Raw genomic sequence first — 25,156 nt, forward strand, 5'->3', positions numbered from 1 at the left:
AGGGCGTCGGGATCATCATTACTCGGAAATCTCTCTGAAACTGCAGGCGCTGTGGCGGCCGGAGACGCAACGGAATGGGAGACTGTGGCCAACATGTGTGGATAACTGCCTGGGTGCGATGGGATCCCGGGAGAAGAAGCTAAACAACAACCCACAAGCCGGGCCAGACGATCGTTCAAAGTTTACTCCCTTTGACTGGCTGCCTCTGATGTTTAAAGTTCGGCCAGGTCGGTCCCGGGGTCGCATGGCGGAGACGTGATCCCGGGGTGTGTGTGTGTGTACCAGCAGCGAACTGGCGAGGAATGGCTGGCTGGTTTGGATTCTCGCTTCCCGGGGGTTTAGACTTACGATGGCAAACATATCGGTTGGGAGTTTGTTGGGATGTTGAAGTTGGTGGTCATGGCGGAGAAGACGAGCGAGAAAGAGAGAGGCTGGGTGTAATTCGATACTATTAGCTCCCTCCCCATCAAGGGAAGGGGCAGAGTTCGGACACCGGGCAGCGGGTTGACATAAACTCGTCCTGACAGTTATTAGCTGGCGGATGAGGAGCTCCACAAATCGCCACGAAAGGGTGAACGCAGCGCAAGTATGGGAATGTAATCTGCAAAATGGTTGCATCTAGACACACACACACAGGGACGACTAATCCTGGCAACAAATGGTCCCTCCTGGTCGTCTGGATGCATTGTTACGACCAAGTGAGCTACTGGACAGGGAAGTTAAGACGTGAAGTCATCTCACTGTGTACCAAGGATCCAGAAACGACGTTACGTCCAAGGAACAAGTCGGAGGAATGCAAGATATGAATCTGGTGCGTTGTTTACCTAACCGCCTAAACCTCGAGACAAAACGTGGAAATCAAAAGCCACGGGAATAAGCCTTTATTTTTATTAACTTCCCCATCCCAAACAACTCGAACTCGTCGTCGTCGTCGTCCAGACCTACGGTTAGGTGAGCGAGTACATACAAGCAAACCTCTGTTGCATCCATCCATCCATCCATCCATCCATCCAGTCCTGCAAACTTCCTTCTTTTCGAAGGGAATCCATTAATGGCAGTCGATGCCTGGCCTCCTGGCACTTGAGGCCAGACCCTGTGCCAGCGTCTTTCCCGGAGAGACGCGAGCGCGTACGCAAGATAAATCATAAATAATTATGTTTATGAGCATCCGAGTCTCGGGGCGTGCTCTGTCTGGTGTCGGTCGGTACCCGGTTCGTGTGTGTGATGTGCAGTCCCCCTCTCCACTCCAGGGCTTATCGATGTCTGGCATGCCGACTGACTGACTGACTGACTGGTTGGCTGGCGTGTGTTGGGAGCACTTCTGAAATAACATTCTTTGAACTCGCCAGAAGTCAACAGTCGACAGTTCTGTTGCGGTGTCCCCTTGTGTGCATGTTTCCGGCGGACGAAAACCGATTGTCGGCACTATTCGCGCACGCCTCCGGTACCGCACAAGTTACTGGATGTGCAGCGATTGTTTGTGCTGGATGCTGGAGTCCAGGAATAGAAGGTGCATGAACAGCGAGTGTCGCTTACACACCTCACCGACTACGAACGATGTTATGGTCTCTCTTTCTCGCTCTCTTTCACTCCACATCCCTATATTCCCAGCCAAACATTCCCGTTGGTTTGGTGCAGTTTATGGTTTTGTTGAAAAGTTAATTTCAAAAGATTCACGTTGATAACGCGCGGAACGGACGACAACACTTGGGTTGGCACAGTCCTTTCGCGGCGGGCCACATGAGGCCACATGAGACTGCTCGCTTTCATTACCGGAGCCCCCAGCAGCACTTCAGGAGTTCGTTTGGGGTTCGAAATGCGGTAACATAATATTTATGATGATTGTACCCTCCCCGCCTCAGCGTCTATGTTACAGCGAGCAAGTGCGCGTGAGCACCACTGTACTACGGCCGGGGATGCTGTACTACGGACGCCTAACGTAACGGAACGTTATGCTCATGCTGCGGTACTTTTGCGCGGGACTATACTACTTTCAAACCGCAACTTCATTACCGGCAGCGAGCGAACGAACGAACGAGTACGAATGTGTCCCTTGCTGGCAGAAGTATTACGCCAGAAGCTCTACCCCGTCTACTGGCGGAGTATCCCCTAGTATCCAGCGATACCATACCAGAGTATGGATCTGGGGGTCTCGAATTTATGGTCACACTATCCAGAGTACTTAATACTGTTTTCCAGCGACCCAAACACCGAAAGAGGTCCCGTTTTGCAGCACACTCCGCAAAAAGGTGCTTTCACCAGTCGGCTTAAGATACAAGATATAACCTGAGGTACCTCAGATGGGCCAGATAAATACCGAGTCCGTGCCCGTGATGTCAGTTCGCGCGATCCCAGCTTTAAGCGCTAAGAAATCGCTCACATTAAATCCAAAGCATAACAGTCTCGGGCTATTCATAACTTCTGATACTCTGGGAAAACATTTTGATAAGCCACGGAGATGGATCTTCGTCGCTCTTCGCTGTGCTACCACAGTAGACGGTCGGAGTTGTATAAATGCCTCCAGGACAAGCTGCGGTATGATGTTGCATTCATCTCCGAGATAAAAAGAGTTCGCTCGACCTTGCATCTCGAACCCGCCGAGCGGACGCGTCACCCGTGTGCTTATCCAAACGTGAAATAACAGTTAACGTCGGCGTAAAGAAAAAGAGAACTTTGAGCTAGTTTTTAATTAAATTCACACTCCACTAACACACGACGAAGCCTTTCTGTGTTCGCCGCCGCGGAGGCCGCGGATAGAAGTTTTTCCTTTTTCTCGGCGAAACGCCGGCAGTCGGTTGCGGTGCGCATAACCTTATCAGAAAACCCTCGCCCGTGGTGGAAAGCGGGAACATATTTTCTTAACATTTGCGTTCGGTGCCGAGCTCGGGAAAACAGTGGATTATTTTATCCGAGCCCCCGAGTACGAGGAAAAGCCGCCGCACCGGGTTCGTTGCTTCTGACCGACAGAATCGAGACGACCCCGCCGCCCCGGGGCGGGGGAGAAAAACGAGTTAAAGCAACGAACCGTCCAGCCGGAATTGTAATGCTGCTTTCTTTAATTTTCCCTCGACCTAACTTAACGTAAAGGGGTGGGCGCGGGGTCCTCTGGCGCACTGCATAGAAATGTGGCAGTTCCAGCGAAAGATAATATTGTAGCGAGGCAAAGTTTGTGCGAAAAGTTTCCCCGCGGAGGTTTACCATTTTAGTTTTCCTTTTTTTCCTTCAATTTTCAATCGAACTCCTTTCGATCGACCACCGTCGTCGATTCGTCGATTAACTAAGTGCACCACCAACCCCGCGCTCGGTGCTGGGAAAGTTACCGAGGGCTCCAAAGAACGAGAACAGCGTCGTGGTCAAGAGAAGCTCGAGTTCTCTCTCTCTCGATAATGCTCGTCTCGTCTGTCGGAAGGAGGACCTCGGTAAGGTGAGGTATGATTGGCAAAACTATTTAAACATTTATTTTAAAAGTTGCACTCCCGCGAGGTGAGGCCAAGTTGGGGGAGAAGGGGTGAAGTTCGATAACGGGGGCTGTTTTTTTTGCTGCTGAAGAAAATCCACGGAAACGCCCACACGGAAGGAACCACGGAATGGAGAAAGATTTCAATTTCTTCAGTTTCGCAACACGACCGGCAGCGCGGTTGTGTTTTTGAAAGGAATACAATCAGTTTCGGCCGGGAAAGAAGCCGGTAAGGTAGACAGGCAGCGCAAGGAGTCGGATACCCCGGATTGCCGTCCCGTCGAGTGGAAAGTGCATTTTGCCATTTTGCGAATGACAAGCGGGGTGGCCTGTGGTTTGGGTCAACTCGAAGAGTCTGTGCAGTTGGCAGCTTATCTCGGGCAGCTCCACAGCTCATTTTGAAATGTTTTTTTCCCTTTTTTCTTCTTCTCGTCGAAGTTGCTACTAAATAGAAGTGGAAAGAAGGTGGTAAACAACAAGGCGGAAAAACGGGGTTATCTGAAGAAAGGGGTTATGGTTAATTCGGGGCTAAAAAGGCTCGTTTTTTAAGATTTATTGTGAAAAACCGGTTCAACATTATTTGTTAACGCAAATTGCATATTAAAGTACAACTTTTCTAGAATATTTGGTTGTATTTCGTTGGAGATCTGTTAAAAACTACGATCGTGGCATCCAATCTAGAAAAGCGAGACTGCAAAAATGTACTGTTTGCGGTACCCATCATAGCTTTCTACTGGGTCATCGGAAATACACAAATCAATATTCTTTTATAAAGGTATAAGTCTACGTCGAAATTTCGTAAAATTTTCAATTTTTGGATTTTTGGTAGCTGTTTGATTCTAAAAAAGTGATGCTTTTGATGAAAAAGTAACTGTTGGTTGCTGTTTTAAGTTGAAAAAGTGATTTTTCCTCAAAAAACAAGTTTTAGATAATTTAAAAAAAGAACATCAAATTATTTATCAAAACTCGACGAGGCTACCTGGCAAATAGTATACAAACAAGGTGTTCAAATTTTCAAATCCATCGGTCCAGTCGTTTTTATTGAACGATGGGCAACAACTTTGATAGCGTAGATTTTCAAAAACGCGATTCAAAGTTGTATGAAGCGTGATTTTTCAAAAATCAGTATCTGTGCCAGTTTTGTTTCTATTGAAAGAATACGCATAAAATAATGTAACAAGTACAAGCGAGTAAAAACGTTAAATATCTTGGGCCTTTAATGTTTAAGGATTTGTGGATGGCGTCAGGGATCGCTGTGCTCAAAATACACCGCGCGTCATTACGTGTAGCGCGTAGACATTTATGTGGACTAGCATTTTTCTGATTTGATTTGTAAAATGCCAGACAATGCCATCGCCACATCAGATTCCAGCCCATCAACCACGTGATAGACTCCTGCAAGACGTTGTCTGCAAACATCAATCGCTCGATGTAATTTCACACAAAATCTACCACCACAACTAGTCGGTTGGCTGGTGCATATGCAGATGCTAGCGACAATGTTCAACAGAATTGCATAGAGGGTCTATGTCAAGTGCCTTAATGGCATGCAAATGCGCGTGTCGTGTGTGTCGTGTGGTTAGTTCAATGTGTTCGCGACTGACTACGGCGACTGAGGTCGAGTAGCTCTTCACCACCAAACTTCTTACCCCCTTTCATCGATATGTCACAGAAAGGGATGCCGACACAGTCCATGTCACCGACGCGCCCAAACAACGCGTGAGATCTCATGTGCGCGGCCCAACGGCAACTACTTTACCCCATTACAGTTTACGACATGCCGGTCGACCCTCTCGAAGGGGTTTTCTCGATGGCTTTTCCTTGTTCCTGACGCCTGTTGCGACACGCACGACCGCTGTCGCGACCAGCTTCTGCCGGTGGCCGGGGGCAGAGTTTGATGACTTTCTCACACCGAACAACCGTGCGCCCATATCCCGTTCATCCGCGTCTGTCCGGAACATAAAATGTCCATCAGCGCGCGCGCGCGCGCAGGCGGCATCATCATCGAGATATTCGCTTCCAGTTCGCCAGACACGAGACTGTCGGCCCGTTTTTGATGCCTGGCCGCTAGGCTGCACCGATGCACTTGACAGTGGAGTGGTGGCGACGTCAAGCGGTTTCGCGTCAAGTCGAGGCTAGGCAACAAACATGCAAATTGGCAACTCCTTACAGTCGCCGTTCGCCACCACAAACACACTAAATGCGTCTTTACAAGTCTGCCGGCGGAAGGAGCAAATCTCTGGCAGATAGTAAAGAACCGCGATGTGCCATTGCGGATGTCCAGGAGAAGACTTGGAACCTATTTCTATTCGATTGTACCATTGCACATTGCCTAGTAGTGATCGCTCAGTACCAAAGTGCACCGCCGGAAGTTGGTGAGGAAACTGAAAAGGCACGAAAAGGAAGTCAAAAGCAGAACTCCAACGGCACACTCTATGGTATACACTTCAGAACATGACACGGAAATTGATTTCTGCTGCAAAGCGTTTCGTTTCCGTGCGCGTTTGTGTGTCTGTGTGTGTACCAATAGTGAAAAGCCATTTCCATTTTCATTCCTTTTACATGTTCTAACCGCACATGTTCCTGGAACCTACCAGACCTGCCATCCGAACGTACGAACGGCGGAGAAGGGATATCGTTTTAATGAGCCAGCAACCTCCTCCTGCCACTATGAGACGTTGCCAAGACGACCGACCGACGACGCGGTGTTCTGATACTGTTCTGAGCTAATGTATTGATTGACTTTAGTTGGAAGGGATCGTAGATGGCCGGAAAGCGGATCTTCCATTAATGTTGGGAAGGTGTAACCTCCATTCGCGTTGTTTTCCAGTACACCACCACCACCACAACAACACCAAGGATTGCCCTTTCCTGCCCGTAGTTCCTGACATCCGGTCCCACCAAGCACCTTGGAAATGGACCATCTAGGGATCGATGATGATGATGAGTCCCGGTGTGCTGATTGGAACCGATGAGGCGTGTTTTCCTGTGTGCTAGTGGCGCGCCAATCAACACCACAAAAACTCCACGTAATCTGAGCACCCTTGTCGGTGTCGTGAAGCTATCGGTTCGTGATTAGCGAAAATGGGTTAATTGCATGTAGCGCACGAGCCTTCACCTCCGCTCGTCCCCTTTGGACGCCTGATTGTTCACCACGAGCACGTATGTGTGTGTGAGGAACCAATACGGCACACTTTCGATAATTATCCGGATCATCATCGGTTCGCATCGTTACGGGACACGTACCGGGCAAACCAACCGTTTGCCCAGCAGACGACCGGGACAGTCCACCGAGTTGGCACCGACCGGCACCGGGAGTGTTAAGATGTCCTGTAGCGTAATTAGATTTGAGTTTTCATTTTCCATTTTGCTGCCCCTTTTTTTTGAGGGGGACGAAAACAAATTTCGGTCTCTCGCGCGCGCTAATGGTGCAACTCCGATTGCGACTCTCGGGACATTCCTCGGCCGACGGACAGCGTGGAGACGGAGAGCCATGGAGCATGGTCATTTAGCAGACCAATTAGGGCAGCGGTTGGCCTCATGTCAGACTACCACCACCAAAAAAGTCGGTCTCAAATCCTCCACTTTTCGTGGGAAAGGAAAGATAGACAACTTGTGGCCAAACACACTTGGAAGCGGGGGTATCTGAGGAGTTTTTCCGGGGAAGATTGTTTTCGAGGAAAAGCCACTAGCCCTGCGGCCGCTACGGACGGAAGGAAGTCATTCGAGGAAGAATCTCCGGTGGCGGCCGATCCGGTGACGGGTGGTCGCAAAGTCGGTCCTAATTAATCCCTGCTCTTTGTGCTTGCGGAGATCTACGTGCGGTCGTTCCACGTCGGGGATCACTTTTCGTTTTTCCGGGCGGGAGGGAGGAAAATGCTTTTTGGCTTTTTCTATCCTGGTGGTTATCTCGACACTGACAGAGAGGATAATGCGCGTCTCGACCAACGACGCGGTTGCGGTTTCGCACGAGGAATCTTGATGGCCTTTCGTCGGCATCGGTGCCTTGTATCCGAGATTGCAGTTTTCTCGCCAGTCCTTGGCCTTGTCTCTCTCTCTCTGTCTCTCTTTCGCTTCTCAAATGAATCAACAGCATTAACCTGTCACTGTTTGTTTGTTGCGGTGTAAGGTTTTAACTGGATGCTTCAGAGTAGGTGGTTTCAAAAAACAAAGTAGTCGCACTCACATCCCACTTTATGCCATAAATTGTTTGCTATAAAATCGACGAAAAGTGAAACCAACCAAGGCGGCGCAAGGCGTCACAAGAGGTTCCTGTTCCTTCGCACCTCATAAACACTTCACCGACACAATCGGGCGCCCGTTTATGCTGCGCTGCACGAAGCACCATCATCTCCATCGTCATCATCATCACCATCACCATCACCATCACCATCGAATGGGGTGATGCAGTAGAAGAGCAGATGCACTCCGCGGTGCCGGAGTATAATGAACCGATTCTTAAAACCTCGTCACTCTGGCGACGTCATTCAAGCATCGCTGGTATGCTCTGGGCTGTAATGCATGCACTCGATGCTGCCAATCCGGGTGTTTGTGTGTGTGTGTGTGTGTGTGCGGGAAACACATCAATTTGCATATGCAAATTTATAGCTTTCGTCAACGGCCGTCGGACGAGATGCCACTTGCGATGGGCAGGTTTCGATCAGCCAGCGATCACCCCGGTACGTCGTCTGGAATTCGATTTTTCCATGAATTTCCCCAACCATCGTCCGAATCGACGGTTCGTCGTCGTGGAATGTTGTCGACTGCCAGCAGCAGCTGGAGATTTTGTGGTTGTTCACACAGAAAACACCAACGCACACGACCAACCACCAACAACAACACTTCTAAAACAGTGCCGACACGGTCGCGATCGGCGTAACATTATGTAAATCATCAATATGGCCGCGTGTGTAATGAGGGAACGAACCATATATTCCAGCCACCTCCGACACTCCAGGTGCACCGCAGATGCAAATCCGATGCCGGTCGGGCGAAAGTATGGAATAGAGAAGGACCAGGAGCCCGTTGCACCTCTCTGCACAGTCTGCAAGTTTTGCAACCAATGCATCCAATCTCGTTTCTTAACGCCTCATCGGTGTGCACGGCATGGCGACACCTTGTATACAGCGAATACATCGAAACCCCTCGAAACGAACCTGGAAAGGGAAATTCCAGACCTCCGTCCTTAGCGACACCGACCCCACCAGCAAGTGGTACTTCACAAGAGCACCACTACATCAGTTCACGGTACATTTCATTCTCGCGAAATGAAAGTTCTTTCCCCCCTACACCGGGATCTTCATAAAGGATATCGATCGAAGGCGACGAAGAACTCATTTTCCGGCCTGCCAGCAGCTATACTATATGTCTCTAGCGCTCCAAAGACTACTGTTCACTAATGAAGCATTCACACCTTCATCTCACATCGCTCACGCGGCGACATCTCCGGTGAATTGCAAATTCCTTGCAATCATTATTATTGTGTCACGCTCGCAGTGGGCTTTGTGATCCCAGCCACCAACACCCTTATTCCGCGACGCGCATTACAACATGTTAGAGCGGGAGTGAGGAATATTATTGTGCGTCCCCAGAACACCAGTCCAGAAGTGTCAGACCAGGGAGTTGGAGATAATGAGGAAGACAGGGAGTTACATTGTTCAACAACAACATACACACACATACACATACATTCCATCACTTCGCACCTCTCTGCACAGACACACACACACATACGATGCATCCTGTAAAACAGTTTGTATCCTTGCACTCTCGCAGTCACCCCAATTCCTCGTTTTGTGGGGAAGGACTATGGTTCGTGTATGATTTCCGTTTTATCTTCTGCTCCTGTGTGTAGCACTAGAACAGCACTGGTGCCATTGTTGCAGTGGCAGTCTGCAGTAATCGTAGACACACACGCGCACACACATATTGTGGCAGGAAAGGTGCCAGTAATTTCCTTTGAGAAGAATTATTCAACCGACGACGACGACGACGACGCATCGTCGCATCACTACGGATGCTGTTTGATGTTATCTAGCAGGAAGGGGCTTCAATGAGGAAGCCCTTCCGCGAGAGAAAGATAATAAGCGAGAGGGAGAAAGAGAAACAAAGACCAAACTGAAACCCCGTCTTTAAAGTACCGAGTAAAGCAGGATAGCAGCTTTAAGCTTCCAGTTTATATGGTCCGACGGAATCCGGGGGCTCGCCAACAATCATCATCGCTCGCATGTGTGTGTGTGTGTGTGAGTGCTGGCTATAGTTGATCCAACGGGCAACAGAAGCGCACCCCATTCTGCTGCTCCTTCAGTTCTAGCTAGGATAGGATTTTTGATGCTGCAAGTCATCCAGCTCCCCGGGGGCACTAGAACCATCTTCTTGTCCTGCTTCTCTCTCTCCCTCCTCTAGCATCAGCGTAAGCCGTCTGCAAAGTTTCGACCAACGGGAGGCACGGCCACTTTCCAGGTCAAAGGTCTGCCAACTTTTGGGAATGGAAGGCTCTGGTTTGGGATTCCCCCCTCGGGGAGGGAAATTCATTTTTCGAACAAGGAAACTTCCGCTCCTCAACATCCTTTGGTTTGGCGAAAGTTAAACCATGCTCCTCAACTCCTGTCGTCTATAATTAGCCTCTAGTGGGACTAGTATTTCCTTTGTGGTGTTCTGTTGTAAAATTCCTGTTGGCAGCACATCCTCAACACTATCACGGTGCGCGATATGAGTCGAATGTTTCATCGCATACGGTCACGGGAGGGGTTTTTCCCGTCGGTCTACAGCTTTCAAACCACAAAAGGGGCTCCAAAATCTCATCCACAAAAACTGTATCCCCCCCCTAAAAAGAGATTCTTTTTGCACTATCGCGAGGGGTGTTCTGTGGTCTGAAGAATTCACCAGTGAAGCTCCAGAACAGTGCACCTCGGGGAGAATGCATTTCCTGGCAAAAGTTTTCAGCATGCGCTCCGCTAAGCTCGGTCTAAGCCGCTCGACCTCGACTCGGATGGACGAGCGTGCGATGCATATACTGCAGCACACGTCCTGGTATGGATCTAGCGACGATATGACACAATTATCCAGCGAGAGAGGGAGAAAGAGCACCATCAGCAAAACGTACGCTCTCACCACGGTAGGGCGGAGTACTGACTCCTTGCATCCATCCCGAAGCACGGGACCTCGGGAAGATTTATGAGTTCTTTATTGTCTGCGAGAAAACATATGCAGAGATCCCGGTGCGCCTGAACCGGTGGCCCCGCGTGTGCGAGAAGGTGAAGATTGATATCGAAATAGAAGAACGGTGCACCGGGTGAACCGGCTGGAACTGGTGGAGGATTAGGGAGGATAAATCCTTCCAGCGCAATGGCACGGGCATCTCCGATGGCATCTGGTGGACTTTAATTTATGACGGGGTCGTCTTCTTGTGATGATGATGGCTGGAGTATGGAGCTCTGTCAACTGTACCCCGGGAGTCACCTATGTGGCCCCTGGCACGACATCGCCCCTCGCCATTTGGTCGCGCAGTCGGTCGCTGTTTGATTGGCCGGCATCAAAGGATCCCCGGGACACCGAGCCATGCACCGAGATCCGATTGATGGCGAACACCACCGAGAGACACAATCCCTTTCCTATGAGAGCTGCTGTCGGCTGGCCACAAATCACGCCCTCTGGGCCTCCAAGGGCAGAAGAGGGGATGAAGGGGTATTTGAGTTATGGATCGCGGTACCAGCCAGCGCCAGGACAATATCGACATTATTGTGACCTGGGTTGAGTTGAGTGAACCGTTTGCCGGCGCCGTTTCGTGCGAAATGCTCTCGAATGCTCGATTCCGGACCGGAGGAATTTGATTCCGTTATGATTATGGCCATGGCGGCGGAAGGGAAGGGCCTACAAACAATTAATGTCCACCACTCGCTCCGCATCATTAAGCACCGCGCTCGGCCAACGGGTGGAGTACGCGTACAATGCTTTTTGGGGTAATTAAGTGAATTCCTGCGCAAGAACCTGGGACAACATAACTGCTCGCTACACGTCGCTTCCGTCTGCTCACGTCTGCTTGCTTGCTTTCGTCGTTGATTTGCGGACCAAAAAGGAACTTTATTTATTCAATTACCTTGTCCCCCTTCTGTAGCGTGGCCGCAATCACGAGCGACGGGTACTAGGTTGGGAGCGTACATTTCGCCAAAACCAACCTCAGTGAAGTTGGGGCCAAGAAGAAGAACTCGCGCACACACGCATTTTTTTTTGGCATTTCTTAACTACTTGTGGAGCTCAATCAGTGGCACGGAGCAGGATAAACCTATAGGAGTGTGAAACTGCGTCCAAACGAGCAACAAAGTTATCGCGATAACTTTTGCTCAATTTGAGCAAAAGTTATCGCGATAACTTTCTCGCCCTACTGTTTACATACGATTTGACAGCTCCTAAGGGGGTTTTCACTCGTTCTCGCTTGCTCGCTGTCTACACGTGCATTCCAGTTATCGCGATAACTTCTCGACGGATTTGTATGGGATGACGTTTGTTTGCGAAGTTCTCGTCGAGAAATTCTCCAACATTCGTCATCGTCTGGACGGAGTTTGAGATTGTGCTCAACGAGTGTTCGCAAGGCGAGAATTCCGGAAGCGAGCGTTATAGTATCTATTGGATTTAATTTCATTCGATGTCATTAGAACTTTTGCCCATAACTCTATCTTCTGGCGGAACTTTTTGCAGCTTCCGCAGGGCACTTCCCTTCGGAATTGGACTTCTTGGAGAGGCGGCTACGAATCGGAGTGAGTGGCTAATGTACTTGAAACAGTCTGGGGTGGCCGGATCATCGTCGGCTAATGAGCGATTCACGGTTCAGCAAACTATATATATATATAAAAAAAGCATAAATTGATAGCGAGTATTTTACGGTTCTGGTGCTGCCGGTACTGCGATAAGACCGACCGGCAGCTGGGACTTGTGGAGCGAACGAACCGAAAAACCGCAACATAATCCCACTTGCAACTCTCTCTCCAGCTTCCGACGAGTTCCAACGACGCAGACCAACAGCAAGAACAAGAAGTGGTAAAAGTTGACGGACATAAGTCCCTGCGTTGCCCCGGGGAAGACAGAATGGTGCGGAAGGTTCGCTCCGCTCGCGCTGTGAACCGGAAAACTGTCGATTGGCTGTCCTCGACGACGATGGCGACGACCCAATTATCTGGGGACTCGATAAACTGTTCCCGCGCAGAAGTTGTTGTTGAGAGTTTTAAATCTTCCTAACCTTCCCTCCCTGGCAGACCACTGGAGTGGTACCCGGTACCCGGTTGAGTAGGAATGGCTGGGATTGCACTGAAAGGCCGGAACCGACGACGACAGGAGGAACCGAGACAGGGAGGCAATGTCGTTACTTTTTACGAGTTGGAAACATTTCATTCCCGCCATAGCTTCCTCCGGGACGCTGCTGGTGGCGTCGGTTGTTTCAGTGGCCAATGGTTGAATTAAGACTCCACGGATGGATGTGTTGGTGGAAATGGACACCAGAAGGACCTTCTTCGGACCCGAGACTCGAGACGAGAAGGACCACAATGGTAAAGTAGGGCCATTCCCATTCCGATCACTCGCCATCACGTCCACCGGTGACCATCCGGTGGTTTTCGGATTCGACTTCTACTATCCTCGCTCGCAGCCGGACTCGCTTTCTTATTTATTGATTTGGTCCCCACCCAATACTTCCGAGGCGCGGTCCTCCCTTAACTATACGCTGGATTAGTCTGGTCCAATGGTCTGGTCAGATTTGTCACCGTCTCGTTCGTGTGGAAGGTGCTGCAGTAGTAGCATGGCTTGTGGTTTATAACCGATAATCGAGCACGTTTGGGCCGTTTATCGGGACAGATGGGGTTTCGGGTTCGAGTAGTCCGAAAGTGGATTCTGCAATAATCGGGGAACCGCAAGGTTTTCGGCGTCGTCATCGTCGTCTCTAGGATTGCCAAGTTTTGATCAGCCTTTCACGGCACCAGCAATATTCTGTGTACAAAGTCTGTCAAATATTCGACTTCTACAAAACAACCCAGGACAAAAGCTCCTTAAACCCAATTAAGGCCAATTATTACCAATTATGGATCGAAAGAACCCGTTGGGCGTCAGTCCGTCACGTTTTTAGCTCTCAGATTCGCGTAAAAAGCCACAAAATATCTCACAATTTCCTTGTTTTTTTTTGTTTTGCTTTCATCTCTTTCCGATAGCCATTGCACCGCCGGTCGTACAGCTGCTCAAGCACGATGCGGATCGAGGTAGCATTACACTGAAATGCCACTCGGCCAACCTGTTGGAAGGTACAGCTGCCGATGGACGACCGTTGACTGCTGCCACCGCTGGTGTTGGTGCTGCTGGTGATGATGAGGTGCACGCCGAATGGTACAGGTAGGTACAGGAGTCACAGGAGTGGTACAGGGTCACGTGATGGAATGTGTCAACTGCCCTGATGATGTCCGTCGATGGGCCGAGTCCTTTCACTTCTTGGGAACACTGATCATCTCTTTATCTCTCTCTTTCTCTCTTGCTGCCATCTTATCACTTCCAGAAATGAAATGAAACTGACCAAATCGGCTCACATCGAGGTGCAGCGCCGTAAGCTGCACATCAGAAATGTCTCCTCGAAGGACAACGGCATCTACAGCTGCATCTTGGTGATTACGTCGCGCCATACCGAACCAGGACACCGCATTACCCTGCGAAGTGTCAAGAACTATCGGTTGAAGTTAAAACCGGGAGCACTCTATGGTAACACTACCTCACTACCAGTAGCTATCACAGACTTCTCTAATTCTACTCTAATGCAACTCCATCAACGTGACACAGGAGAGGGCAATGGTAAGATCGATTGCAGCAAAAACCGGAACCTATTGCTGTGCCGTGGCAAGCGCGGTGACCGACAGCTCAGTGGTGCGACCACCATCGAAGATCTGGCCTGGGCTAGCAATCTTCCCCAGTCAGACGAACCTCAACCGGTCGCTCCGGCACAGCTTCAGCAAGCAGCGGCCAACAGTGCGGCACCGGTACGGATCGTCCTACATCCCGTGACGACCGTCGTCAACGAAAGCCAATCGGCCATCTTTAACTGTGGATTCCGTGCGCTATCCAACGAGAGTGGCGCTAGTGCTGGTGGGTTTGTGGTGCGATGGCGCAAGGATGGTAAGGTAATCCGGAAGTGGGACACTGCCGGTGACGGCGGATCAGCGCTGACCACAATCGGTTCCGTTGATGAGTCGTTCGGTGCCACGGAAAGTAGTAGCAGTAACAGTGGTAGTAGCTCCATGTTCCGGGATGATGGTAAGCGCTAAGTGACGAAGAGAGGACCTTGCGAGGAGCAGACTAATCCAGATTCGGACATTTTTCCACCAAACAGCACGAATTCACGTAGACCGAACGAATGGATCGCTCGTGTTCAGCTCGGTAGTGGCGAGCGATGAGGGCAGTTACGATTGCCAGATAACGAACAACGCAACCGAGTTCCTGGTTAGCTCGACGGCCGCTGAACTTCAAATTATCTGTAAGTACGGGGGAGGGTCATGAACTGACGGATCAATGGGAACTAATCGCTGACCCCTAATTCTATAGCCAACTTACGCTTTACACCGAAACCACCGACGACGAAGAACCTAGAGCTTGGTTCCATCGCGAAGATCCACTGTAAGGCGCAGGGTACACCTACCCCAACCGTCCACTGGACTGTCGAGGGTAACCGAAGCGGAGGAGCTTCTGCGGATCCTGGGAAGGTCGGATCGACCAATCCACTGCCCGAAACGGTCGAGGATGTCAATGGAACGCTCGTGTTCCGTGCCGTGACGGCCGATCATCGAGGGAACTACGTCTGTGTCGCTTCCAACAGTCAGGGTGAGATCCGGGCATCGGTCGCGGTGAACGTGGTGGTCGCTCCGAAGTTCGTGACGGCACCGGAAGGAACGGTGCAGGTGTCGGAGCTCGGTACGGTGCAGTTCCACTGTGTCGCAACCGGTGATCCCAAACCGACCATCCAGTGGGATAAGGATCTTCAGTATCTACATAGTGCGGCCGGGCAGACGACCGGTAGTGGCAGCAGCAATAGCAGCAGCAGCAGCAGTAGTGAGATACCGGAGGAGCGTGTCCGTGTACTGGCAAACGGGACACTCGTGCTGACGGAGGTACATCTAGACGATGAGGGACGTTACGGTTGTACCATCGGTAACAGTGCTGGCTTGAAGCGCGAGGAAGTGCATCTTATCGTGCGACGTAAGTTCGGTTCTTGGGAATTCTCGGGCGTCGCGAATTATTACAGGATTGTTCTTCTCCGTTTCCTTGTACACCAGCAGCATCCGACGGTATGGCACTGCCGGAGGAATCGGCCGAAGATGGATTCCTGATTACGCGCGCCGTCCTCATCACCATGTCGGTGGCCTTCGCCTACATCATCCTGGTGGTGGGGCTAATGATCTGGTGCCGCCATCGGCGAGCGGCCCGTAAGGCACGTCTCGATCTGGGCTCGAAGGAGAACGGCGATGCGGTCGATATGCGGAACTGCGAGATCGAACCGTGCCTTCCGGAGAAATCGGGATCCTCACCGGGCCGTACGAAAAAGCTGAAGAACGGTTCGGCTGGTGGTGGTGCCGCTGGTAAAGAGGGTAATACTGATAAGGACGGTGGACAGGATAAGAGTGACGATACGGTCAACTCGAACAAATCGAAAAAGTCATCCGGTTCGGGTAGTGGAGCCCAGCTCGAGCAGCTAACTGTACCGAGGACGGCCATCGTGGAGATGCTACAGATTGGCAAGTGTGACTTTGGCGATGTGTTTATCGGGAAGATCCGCGAGAACGATTGCCGTTTACCGGCACCACGGAAAGACACAGGACCACAGGAACCGGTGACCGGTGATGAGGTCGGTGTGGCACCATCGACGGAAACTGGTAACGGTGGTGTGGGTGCGGTTGATGAGCTGGTGACGGAGAATGAACGCAGCCGACGGCCCTCGAACGGAGAGCTGAATGCTATCCGGCCCGAGAACGACTACAAACCGGTAATGGTGAAGGCGCTGACCAAGGTGAAGGATGAACACTGCTGCCAGGAGTTCCGCCGGCAGCTGGAACTGTTCCGTACCGTCGCCCATCGCAACGTGGTGCAGGTGTTTGGGTTATGCCGGGATAAGGATCCACACTATCTCCTGCTCGAGTACACCGATTGGGTAGGTTCCCGCCAAAAGGGTCGCCTCCGGTTGGATCCGTCGTCCTAATCAACCGATTCCTGACCGGTTTTTTTTTTCTCTCCACAGGGTGATTTGAAGCAGTTCCTGCTGGCAACCTCCCCCAAAACGACGCCACCGAATGGCACGGTCGAGAAGGTAGCCTCGGGGACACAAGCGGCCAAGCCGCCACCACTCAACGTGCCACAGATTCTTGCGCTCGCCCATCAGATCGGTCGTGGTATGGATGCCATCTATAAGGCTCGCATCATCCACAAGTAAGGGTCGCCCGTCGTGTAGTCGTCGTGTATCGTTCGTGTAGGTCTCTATAATCAAAGCCTCCGCCTATCTTCACTGTTCACTCTTGTCTAGGGATTTGGCCACACGGAACTGCATCATCAGCAGTGACTTCTCGGCAAAGATCTCGATGCCGGCACTGGCACGGGACAAGTACAGTCGGGAGTACTGCCGGCACCGGAACCAGCTGATGCCGGTGCGCTGGTTGGCACCGGAGTGCTTCCACGAGGACGATTGGTCGATCAAGAGCGATGTGTACGCGTTCGCCGTGCTGGTCTGGGAGCTGTTCACCAATGCGACCGAGCTACCGTTCAAGGAGCTGACGGACGAGGAGGTGATCTCGAGCGCCGCTCAACCCGGCAAACTGGAACGTCAGGTGGCCGACGGTACGCCCGAGGCGTTGCACAAGATTTTGGTAAGTCCCGTACCGTCAACCGAGCCGTGGAACAGGAACGGCACGCAATTTAAACGGTTTGTTGTTTGCTTTTCTTTCTCCCTTTCTCCCTTCCGCTCCCACAGACAACATGTTGGTCGACCAATCCGAAGGAACGGCCATCCTTCAGCCAGCTAGTGGTAGCCATCGGTAACTGCCTGCAGAGCGAGTATCCCAAGGAGCCGGCGGAGTGAAGTCATTCGTATCTTTAAAAACATCGCCGCACAGGCGTAATCTCATATTTTCTCTCCGGTTTGGCCGTGTCCGTCCCGCGGTATTGGATTCCGGGGCGTCTGTGTTCCCGGCGCTCACACCGAACCGAACATTGCACATTAGGTTTCAACCAATCGAGTAGTCCGTTTCCATCAGTTGTTTGGTTGGTTTTTCATCTACAACGAAAGCATGCCATGTGACGGTAACGGTGGTCAGTAGCAACCAGACTACGTGCTGAGCAGCACATACACGGCCCACTAGGATTGGTTTTTAATTTCTAAAAAGCCTGAAATGGGAACCGAGAACAGAGCTAGTGGCTAGAATGCCACCGGCAACCGTAACTACTTTACACACAGTGACCACATGTAACTCCGCAATTACCGACCGATAACGGACGGGCTGATATTGAAGGGAAGGGAAGGACACAGTAACAGTAACAATAACACTGCCAGTAGAATCTTCGCCTCCAGCAGCAGCAGTACGACGCACCCTTTGGCGACGCACTAGGGCGGCGAATGCGAACGGGGCCGAAGAGCAGAATCCAATCCAGTTAGTATAAGAACTTGTACTCATGATCAGTTATTGTTCGCTTTTTGAACGTCTCGCGGCTAGAATAGACATGCAGAAAGAGACAGACAGAGAGGCAGGGATGGAGGGAGGGCAAGGTGGAGAAAAAGTAATGGCAAGGTCCTATCATTGGCTTCATGCGCCACAATCGCTTCTTGTTCTCGCTTATCTTAGCAAGCCTCTAAGCAACTCATTACGCGTATGCCATAAGGTAGCAGCACTTAAGAGCAGCCTACTACTGCCACGGAGGTCCTGCAGTTGCTCCTATCACCACCATCATCATCATCACCAACATCATCATCATCATCATTAACATCTCTCTTCGCCCTTTTCACAAATGCTCTTACTCCTTAAGCTTATCGCGCGCTTATCCGCCGCTGATTGCCAAGAAGACGAAAAACAGAAGAAGATGAAGAAGAAGAAATAGAAGCAATTGCCAGGTGATGCATTTATCCGATTATCATAGTTGGCGGCGACAGGCCGATGAAAATAGTGAAGGACTGATCTTGGAAAACCCGATACGGAGGGGTTTGCTAAGATGCTGGAGCTGGTGCTGCATCACGTGTCCGTTTGGTTATTGGTTTGAATTTTGGAATCGTCTTTTGCACTACCAGACTTTTGTAAATACCCAGGTACGCGTTAAGTGATAATGTTTTAATGTGTAGCAATTGACGCTCCGTTTTTCCGTTTCTTTTACTTCTATCGTTTAAGTGCTCTAGTAGTTAGTTATTTTTGCGATCTTATATCTGAGTGTGTGATGTCTCGGGGAGCCCTTATTACGATAAGTGGGAGGGGGAGGGGAAATTTCATTTTTTTTTATGAAAATTTTCGATAAAATGCTCATCAGCGAACAGTTGTTGTTCTTGAGAGCTCGATAACGGTATCCAACATGAAACACACAAACAAAAGCATCTAGTCATCCATGTTCAATCTCCCCTAGTGCACTCGGGTGCAGTGGTTCGTCTTCGATTATCCACAATAGGTACCACTACTAACACCGTGATGCCATTATGATTCAAATATACCCCCGTACCCCATTTAGTGTATCGTGGTATCTTGTCTCTTGAAACGGAATTCTCTTTTAGTTAACTGCAGCTACAGTGGACAGGGGTTATCGGTTAGAGGATGGTTCTGTAAAACGTTTTCTTTCTCGAAGGGACACGGTTCTTGGTGAAAATGAGGGAGAGGAAAAGAAGGACATCGATCGAAGCAAAACAATTACAGTAATTGTGAGTACGCTAGCGTCCGGATGGGGAATACAATAACATATTATAGTAACAGTTTCTTAAGCAAACTTATATACATATATTATATTATATTATATTATATTATATTATATTCGCGATCACCAAGTGGTATGAGAGCAGAGGAGGTTGCAGGGGAACGAGGGAATAAAAAGAAAATAACACATCGTGCTGGGTAACTGCAAGTGGAATCGCATCATCATGCGATAGGTGAACCCTGCTTTGCTGTGACCCATTCTCTTCCTGCTGCCCGCACCGCGCACCGTGTGTGCGTTCAATAGCTCTAAGCACTCGGATCGCGGAATCGTGATGTGACAGTAAACGGAGATCAATAAAATCGATAAGTATTATGAGAAAGCTTAACATTATGGAACCACCATGCGTACGATATCCTTCCTTTCGAGGGCAAAGTACCATCCGAAAACCGCTCAGCGGAAGTCGTACAGGTCGAGATGACAAATGCATACAAATCGTTTTAAAAGCCACATACTATACGTTCTCTTTACATGACGAACGTAACTTCAGGAAACAACTAGCAATAAATGGTTAAGTACACTGTGAAGGAAGCACCAAAAATCATCGTTATGTAGCAAAAGATTTAAAACACCATGATCAACTCAGCGCAAACTGGACTACAACGCTGAAAACCACCGCGTAGACACGTTCCTCAGGTCCGGCATGGAAGATCGTCTCAAGAATTGAAGCAAATATTTCCCAATCTTAAAATTGCGATTCCAATCATTCCGATGTCACGATGATCTTCGGAAACGGATATCCAAAATGAGTAAGAATACAATTTAAGCTGAACTGGCAAATAAACATCAATAAACAAACTGTAGGCGCTATTGTTAACTATAATTCACTGAGTGTATCTTTTAATTTAATTTTATCTTACGAACGAACAATAATATGTAACATAGGATATAGAAAGGTAAAATCCCACGGTCCCACGAAGTAACAAGCAAGTTTGTATAGCTATCAGGGGCTGAGAGTGAGGGAACCAAGAGCGGGTCACTGTGATTATCGAACAAACTCTGGGCCCTGTAGTGACTGACTGTCCAAAAAACAAAGAAAGGTAAAATCATTACAGGCCCACTATCACCACATCTTCTCGGTCGTTCCTCTAGGAAGAAGCAATCGGATCAGCAGGCGCTTTTTCCAGCAAAGTTTCCTCCACCCCATGCTCATCCACCTGCAGCTCTTTCATTTTATCCGTCACTTCCGTCGAATCATCAATCTCTTTCGCGACCGTGTCATCCGATGTCCGCGGTTGCTGCTGTTGTTGGTGCTTAATCGAGGTGTCGATCCGATCGGGTAAAAGATAGGCGATCGGCTGTAGAATGCGCGTTTGTGCCAGATATGTTAGTCCGTGCTTTTGCAACGTAAGCACATTGATTCCGAGCTGGCTGGCCAGTAGGGCCGGAGGGAAGATGGCGTGAACGCAGCGCTGTAGATACGGCACGAGATCGTACGCGAAGCAGGAACACAGCCGCACGAAGCACTCACGTTCGATTGGCGAGAACGCTTGCTGCTCCTGGCGGTACAGATCGAGAATGGAGCGTGCGACGCGCTCCAGTGATTCTTCCAGTGCGCTCGATACCGTTGTGGCCAGTGCTATCGGGGAACAAAGTCTCAGTTCGTTGAAAACCACCAGCAGCGCGTTGCAGTAGACGGCGAGGGGTTCAAAGTCGAGCAGCGTCTCCGGCGGATGCACACCGGAAGCCTCATCGACCGGGAGTGCGGTTGCCGACCGGCGGATCATACTGGGTACCCGGTTAATGAGCGTGTACCGTTCAATATCGGCCGCAAATTGGCCCGTAATGCGTGTAACGGATGACCGAAACCGACTACCGATCACCCGTACAAACACGGGTGCTACTAGAGCCCGGAAATCGATGCCGACCCGGCTGAACGATAAGCCAAAGTACATACACTGGCCGAGGATGGTGTCGAACGTGCCAATGTCCCCGGATGTCAAATCCTGTTCGAGCGTTTTAACAAACTCACCGATCTGATCGAGCAACCAGCTGTGGAAGACCTTTCGCTCGTCACACACCATCGGACCACCGCGCAGCTCTAGAATATCGTGACTCGTGGCCAACGGTACCGGTGCCGGTTCACCTCCGATGTCATCGTCGGGAAAGATTGCGCGATACTGTGTGATGATGTTAAACAGCTGGACGCGTGTTACTTCGATCGTTTTCGTCAGATGTTGCTGGGCGTCGTCCGTCGGGATGGCAACGAGAAGCTCCCGCAACCAGCCCGTGCGTATCTGGAGGAACTTTAGCTTTAGTTCGGCCGGTGAAAACGCTTGCATCCGGCGCAAGTAGCCCACCACCTGAAGGCACTTTGGGAGCTGCAGATCGGTGCGAAGTTGGCCTAGCAGCTGCATCAGCATGGTATGCCATGCTCCCTCCACCGCTGCGCTGATACTCTGTGAACCGAAAGACAGTCATGTTGGTCAGTCATGTTTTACGAAGTCTTTACGAACGACGAGCGGCCTACCGCGATCACTGGAATGTTGCCGTGCTTCGAAGCCAACCGCTGCACGTATGCCGACAGTTCGAGCGCTTCCTCGTACTTGCCCTCCCGGATACAGCTATCCATCAGCTGCGGAAGTTCCAGTATCTCCAGCAGCTCCGCGTTACGGCGCAGCGTGAGCGAGTTCAGCCGGCGGGCGGTATTGATTTCCCCCGAACCCTGCAGAAACGTTTGGCATGCCGTGATGAAACGGGGCCACTTTTCGTCCAAACAATCCAACTTCCGCTCGGTGCCGGTAAACTGTCGGTAGATTTCACGCGAGCTTTCCGCCGTCCGGATGAAGGTAGGATAGTGCGCGATGGCCAGCTCCTGCGTTTGCTCCACATTTTGCCGGTGTTCGTCCTGCAGCCGCACTCGTTCCTTCTTCAGCTCCTCGGCTTTGTACGTACCGAGCTTCAGCAGATATTCCAGCACTTCCGTCGTCGTCGTGGGATCTTCTTGATTTGTGAGCTCTAAGGTGGAGAAAAGTAGCGGGGAATGGTGGTTAGAATGTGCCAGGGTGCTCGTTAATGAACAGCGCTTCAATCTTGTACCATCGTAATCGTTTGGAAAGATGAATTTCAGCACTTTTTCGCTTTCGTAGTCCATTTCGGGAGGATTTTCACAAACGGCAACGTCAACAAACTCAGCTGGGGCAGCGCACTGTCAAGGGTGTTTCTACTCAAGCAAAATGTTTAGCAAAGCATTTCAAGCAGAAAATACTGTACAAATGAACAAATCAAGAGATGAAAACCTTTGCAAACCTTTCCTCAAAATTGGCTATGCGCCGTACAAAAAAGTAGCTCTGCTTATTCGTTGGGGCAACGGTAATTTTCTGCGTGTGTAGAAACACCGTCAAACAGGGTGCTTCGGCAGCATTAACCCTTGACGGTCAAATGACGACCGTTAAAAAGTCGTTCAAATTCGTCTGGCCCTTCTTCTTCGTCCAAACAGTATACCCAGTATTTGTGGAAGTAATTCATAATACAAATTCAATAAAAAGAAAAGACACAAGATTCCTTCACTAGTTTATATCATGTCTTATGATAATCCTTAATGATTGGTTTCGGATTCTCATAACTGCTTCGTTGAACATCGACACCGATTCGTTTGCTTTTGGATTTCTGTTTTATTCCTTCCTAAGTACGACTATCCGACGATCCGAACTGATCTGCCCCAAGACACGTACAGAGGCACAGGCACACATACACACAATACACAAACACTCATACGAGAGACAAACGGATACCCATCGTCAGTAAATTCCGATCGCATTTATCGCACGAGCTACTATGGTCTGCTAGATTAGTAACCATCAGCAGCTCCCGAAGCTCTCTCTTTCTCTCTCTATCAAGCGCAGCATGCGCACAGGTGGTTGCTAGCTTACGGCAGAGAGACCACGCGCTTACTAATCGAAAAGAAACGGATAGTACTCCAATAAGGGGTTTGGTGTTTTTGGTGATTCTAAAACGGTTTAACCTGTATTCTCGTCCGGGCATCGGGCAGCGGATTGCCAGCGAAAACCTAAATCCTCCTGTTGGGACCCCTGTTTTAATACCCTCATCAGTTGCGCATTGATATATACCACACATTCGTTTACCTAGACTAGTGCCACCCTGTCTGTTTGTAAGTCGTATCTTGCCAGGGATAGCTATTCTTCCCTCTACGTATTACCTAGAATTACATCGCCGTGTCTCCGGCATGCTCTGGCTGTTCTAGTCTATCTTTCCATCCCCCCATTATGGCTACACAATACACTTGTTCCATTCAGCTGTACCTTTGTATGCTCCTATAGGTATGTATATGTATATATTCTCATTTCACTAGACACCATTTTCGATTTGTTGCGTTTTGTTATACTTCTCTGCCGTTTAATCATTTATCTAAGTATCATTTATAGTTTCCCCTAATGTTTCGCACTGAGACACAACGAACACGTTTACCTATCATTTAACACGTTCCCTTATAATTTTCGTGCTTAAAGGATAAATAGTACTTAATCCATTTGTTCCTACACTTGCCCGAAAGCCTACGACACCCATTGTATGCGCGATTTGTGCCTTTTGCTTGTTGTTTTTAAAAATACGCTAAATATCAATCACACACGTTCACAGAGATAACGAACAAGTACGCAGAGTATCGAATTTACAGACGGTTACACCAGGTCCTGTCCGAGCGGTTTGATGATGTGTCCCGACAGAATGCTGCCTTCTGCTCTATCTAATCTGGTTCGGCCCGCTTATTCATTGCTTTAGGGTTTTCATTTGTAATATCGCTTTCAACTGTACCTCTTACTTAATCTGAGAATGGCGAGATTATATTCATATAATGCTGCGAGACAAACAGGCTTTCATAAAAGATAACATAATGAATTTAAAAAATTTAAACGGATTGCATACGGATAAAATGGAACATAGGAAAATTAAAACTTACACCAAATTGATCAAACAAATACAATCTTACGCATCACAACAATATTTCTGCTTTATCCATGCACTACTTATACACTACCGAGAGCACCTATCGAAACCGAAATCAGACTATTGGTTCCTCTCCGTTTACCTTCCGCATGAATGCATCACTCCGTTGGAAGAGAGCATTCAAAGCACCTATTTAAGATGCCTCTGATGGGTAAGCTATACTGCCATGGAGATTCCGAATTAATACTTCCGTGCACTGTTGCTACTATCGGTACAGATATTGCATCCATTAAACAAGCTTACCTTGAAACTTAAAACTCAAGAGCTTCACTCATTCAAAATCGCTTTTCAAGCAAACTCCGTCAACCCCTTCGATAGCGATATCAGCTTCAATCAAGCAGCGCGGTTCGCCCTTAAACATCAAATTGCTTTAACCTTGGCGATTAATTTTCCGGACTAAGTCCTCCATCATCACCACCAGGCCACGATAACAGGAATGGAAAACCATTTCAGGTCTTACGTTTCGAATCAATCGAAGGTACAGTTTACACAGTTGCACTTTAATGTTCACGCGTCCCTCTGCCTGCACGATGGTCGCCGGCGTGTGCTCCGCACACCCTTCTCCTACTAGTGGCGCCGATATCAGATGTCTGGCTCAACGAATGAAGCCGGAAAGAGGCCTGTCTTGCCGGAGCGGGCATGGGTTCCCTTGTACCATCCATTGTCACGCTTCTTGTGCACCATCACGATGTCACCGACGCGTAGCTCCAGCTCATATTCACTGTTCGGTGGATAGGGTACGATGCACTTGAACCTAGAACGAAAGGCCAGTAGTGA

At 49.6% G+C, this 25,156-nt stretch overlaps 3 protein-coding genes across 3 annotated transcripts in view; 1 reads left to right on the forward strand and 2 right to left on the reverse strand.

Moving 5' to 3' along the window:
• The window catches only part of LOC125953695 (tyrosine-protein kinase-like otk), a 50,225-nt gene extending 30,697 nt beyond the window's left edge, over nucleotides 1–19,528 (forward strand). The window contains exons 4-12 of the mRNA XM_049683410.1: nucleotides 13,654–13,831; nucleotides 13,992–14,191; nucleotides 14,270–14,740; nucleotides 14,817–14,960; nucleotides 15,029–15,679; nucleotides 15,760–16,628; nucleotides 16,716–16,903; nucleotides 16,998–17,337; nucleotides 17,442–19,528. Coding sequence (XP_049539367.1) covers nucleotides 13,654–13,831; nucleotides 13,992–14,191; nucleotides 14,270–14,740; nucleotides 14,817–14,960; nucleotides 15,029–15,679; nucleotides 15,760–16,628; nucleotides 16,716–16,903; nucleotides 16,998–17,337; nucleotides 17,442–17,549 — 3,149 coding nt within the window. The 3' untranslated portion in view covers nucleotides 17,550–19,528. The remainder of the gene's footprint in view (nucleotides 1–13,653; nucleotides 13,832–13,991; nucleotides 14,192–14,269; nucleotides 14,741–14,816; nucleotides 14,961–15,028; nucleotides 15,680–15,759; nucleotides 16,629–16,715; nucleotides 16,904–16,997; nucleotides 17,338–17,441) is intronic.
• A 692-nt stretch (nucleotides 19,529–20,220) lies between these two features.
• Nucleotides 20,221–22,549, reverse strand: LOC125953877 (conserved oligomeric Golgi complex subunit 8). Its single transcript, XM_049683683.1, has 3 exons — nucleotides 22,454–22,549; nucleotides 21,885–22,372; nucleotides 20,221–21,813 (listed from the first exon to the last, which is right to left on the reverse strand). The coding sequence occupies exons 1-3, from the start codon at nucleotides 22,506–22,508 to the stop codon at nucleotides 20,503–20,505; spliced, it is 1,854 nt and encodes a 617-aa protein (XP_049539640.1). The 5' UTR covers nucleotides 22,509–22,549; the 3' UTR covers nucleotides 20,221–20,502.
• Nucleotides 22,550–23,014: 465 nt separating this feature from the next.
• The window catches only part of LOC125957960 (E3 ubiquitin-protein ligase SH3RF3), a 14,144-nt gene continuing 12,002 nt past the window's right edge, over nucleotides 23,015–25,156 (reverse strand). Inside the window, exon 10 of the mRNA XM_049691027.1 lies at nucleotides 23,015–25,133. Within this exon, the coding sequence (XP_049546984.1) occupies nucleotides 24,962–25,133 (172 nt within the window). The 3' untranslated portion in view covers nucleotides 23,015–24,961. The remainder of the gene's footprint in view (nucleotides 25,134–25,156) is intronic.

This window comes from Anopheles darlingi, chromosome 3, assembly GCF_943734745.1.
Source record: "Anopheles darlingi chromosome 3, idAnoDarlMG_H_01, whole genome shotgun sequence".
NCBI lineage: Eukaryota > Metazoa > Arthropoda > Insecta > Diptera > Culicidae > Anopheles > Anopheles darlingi.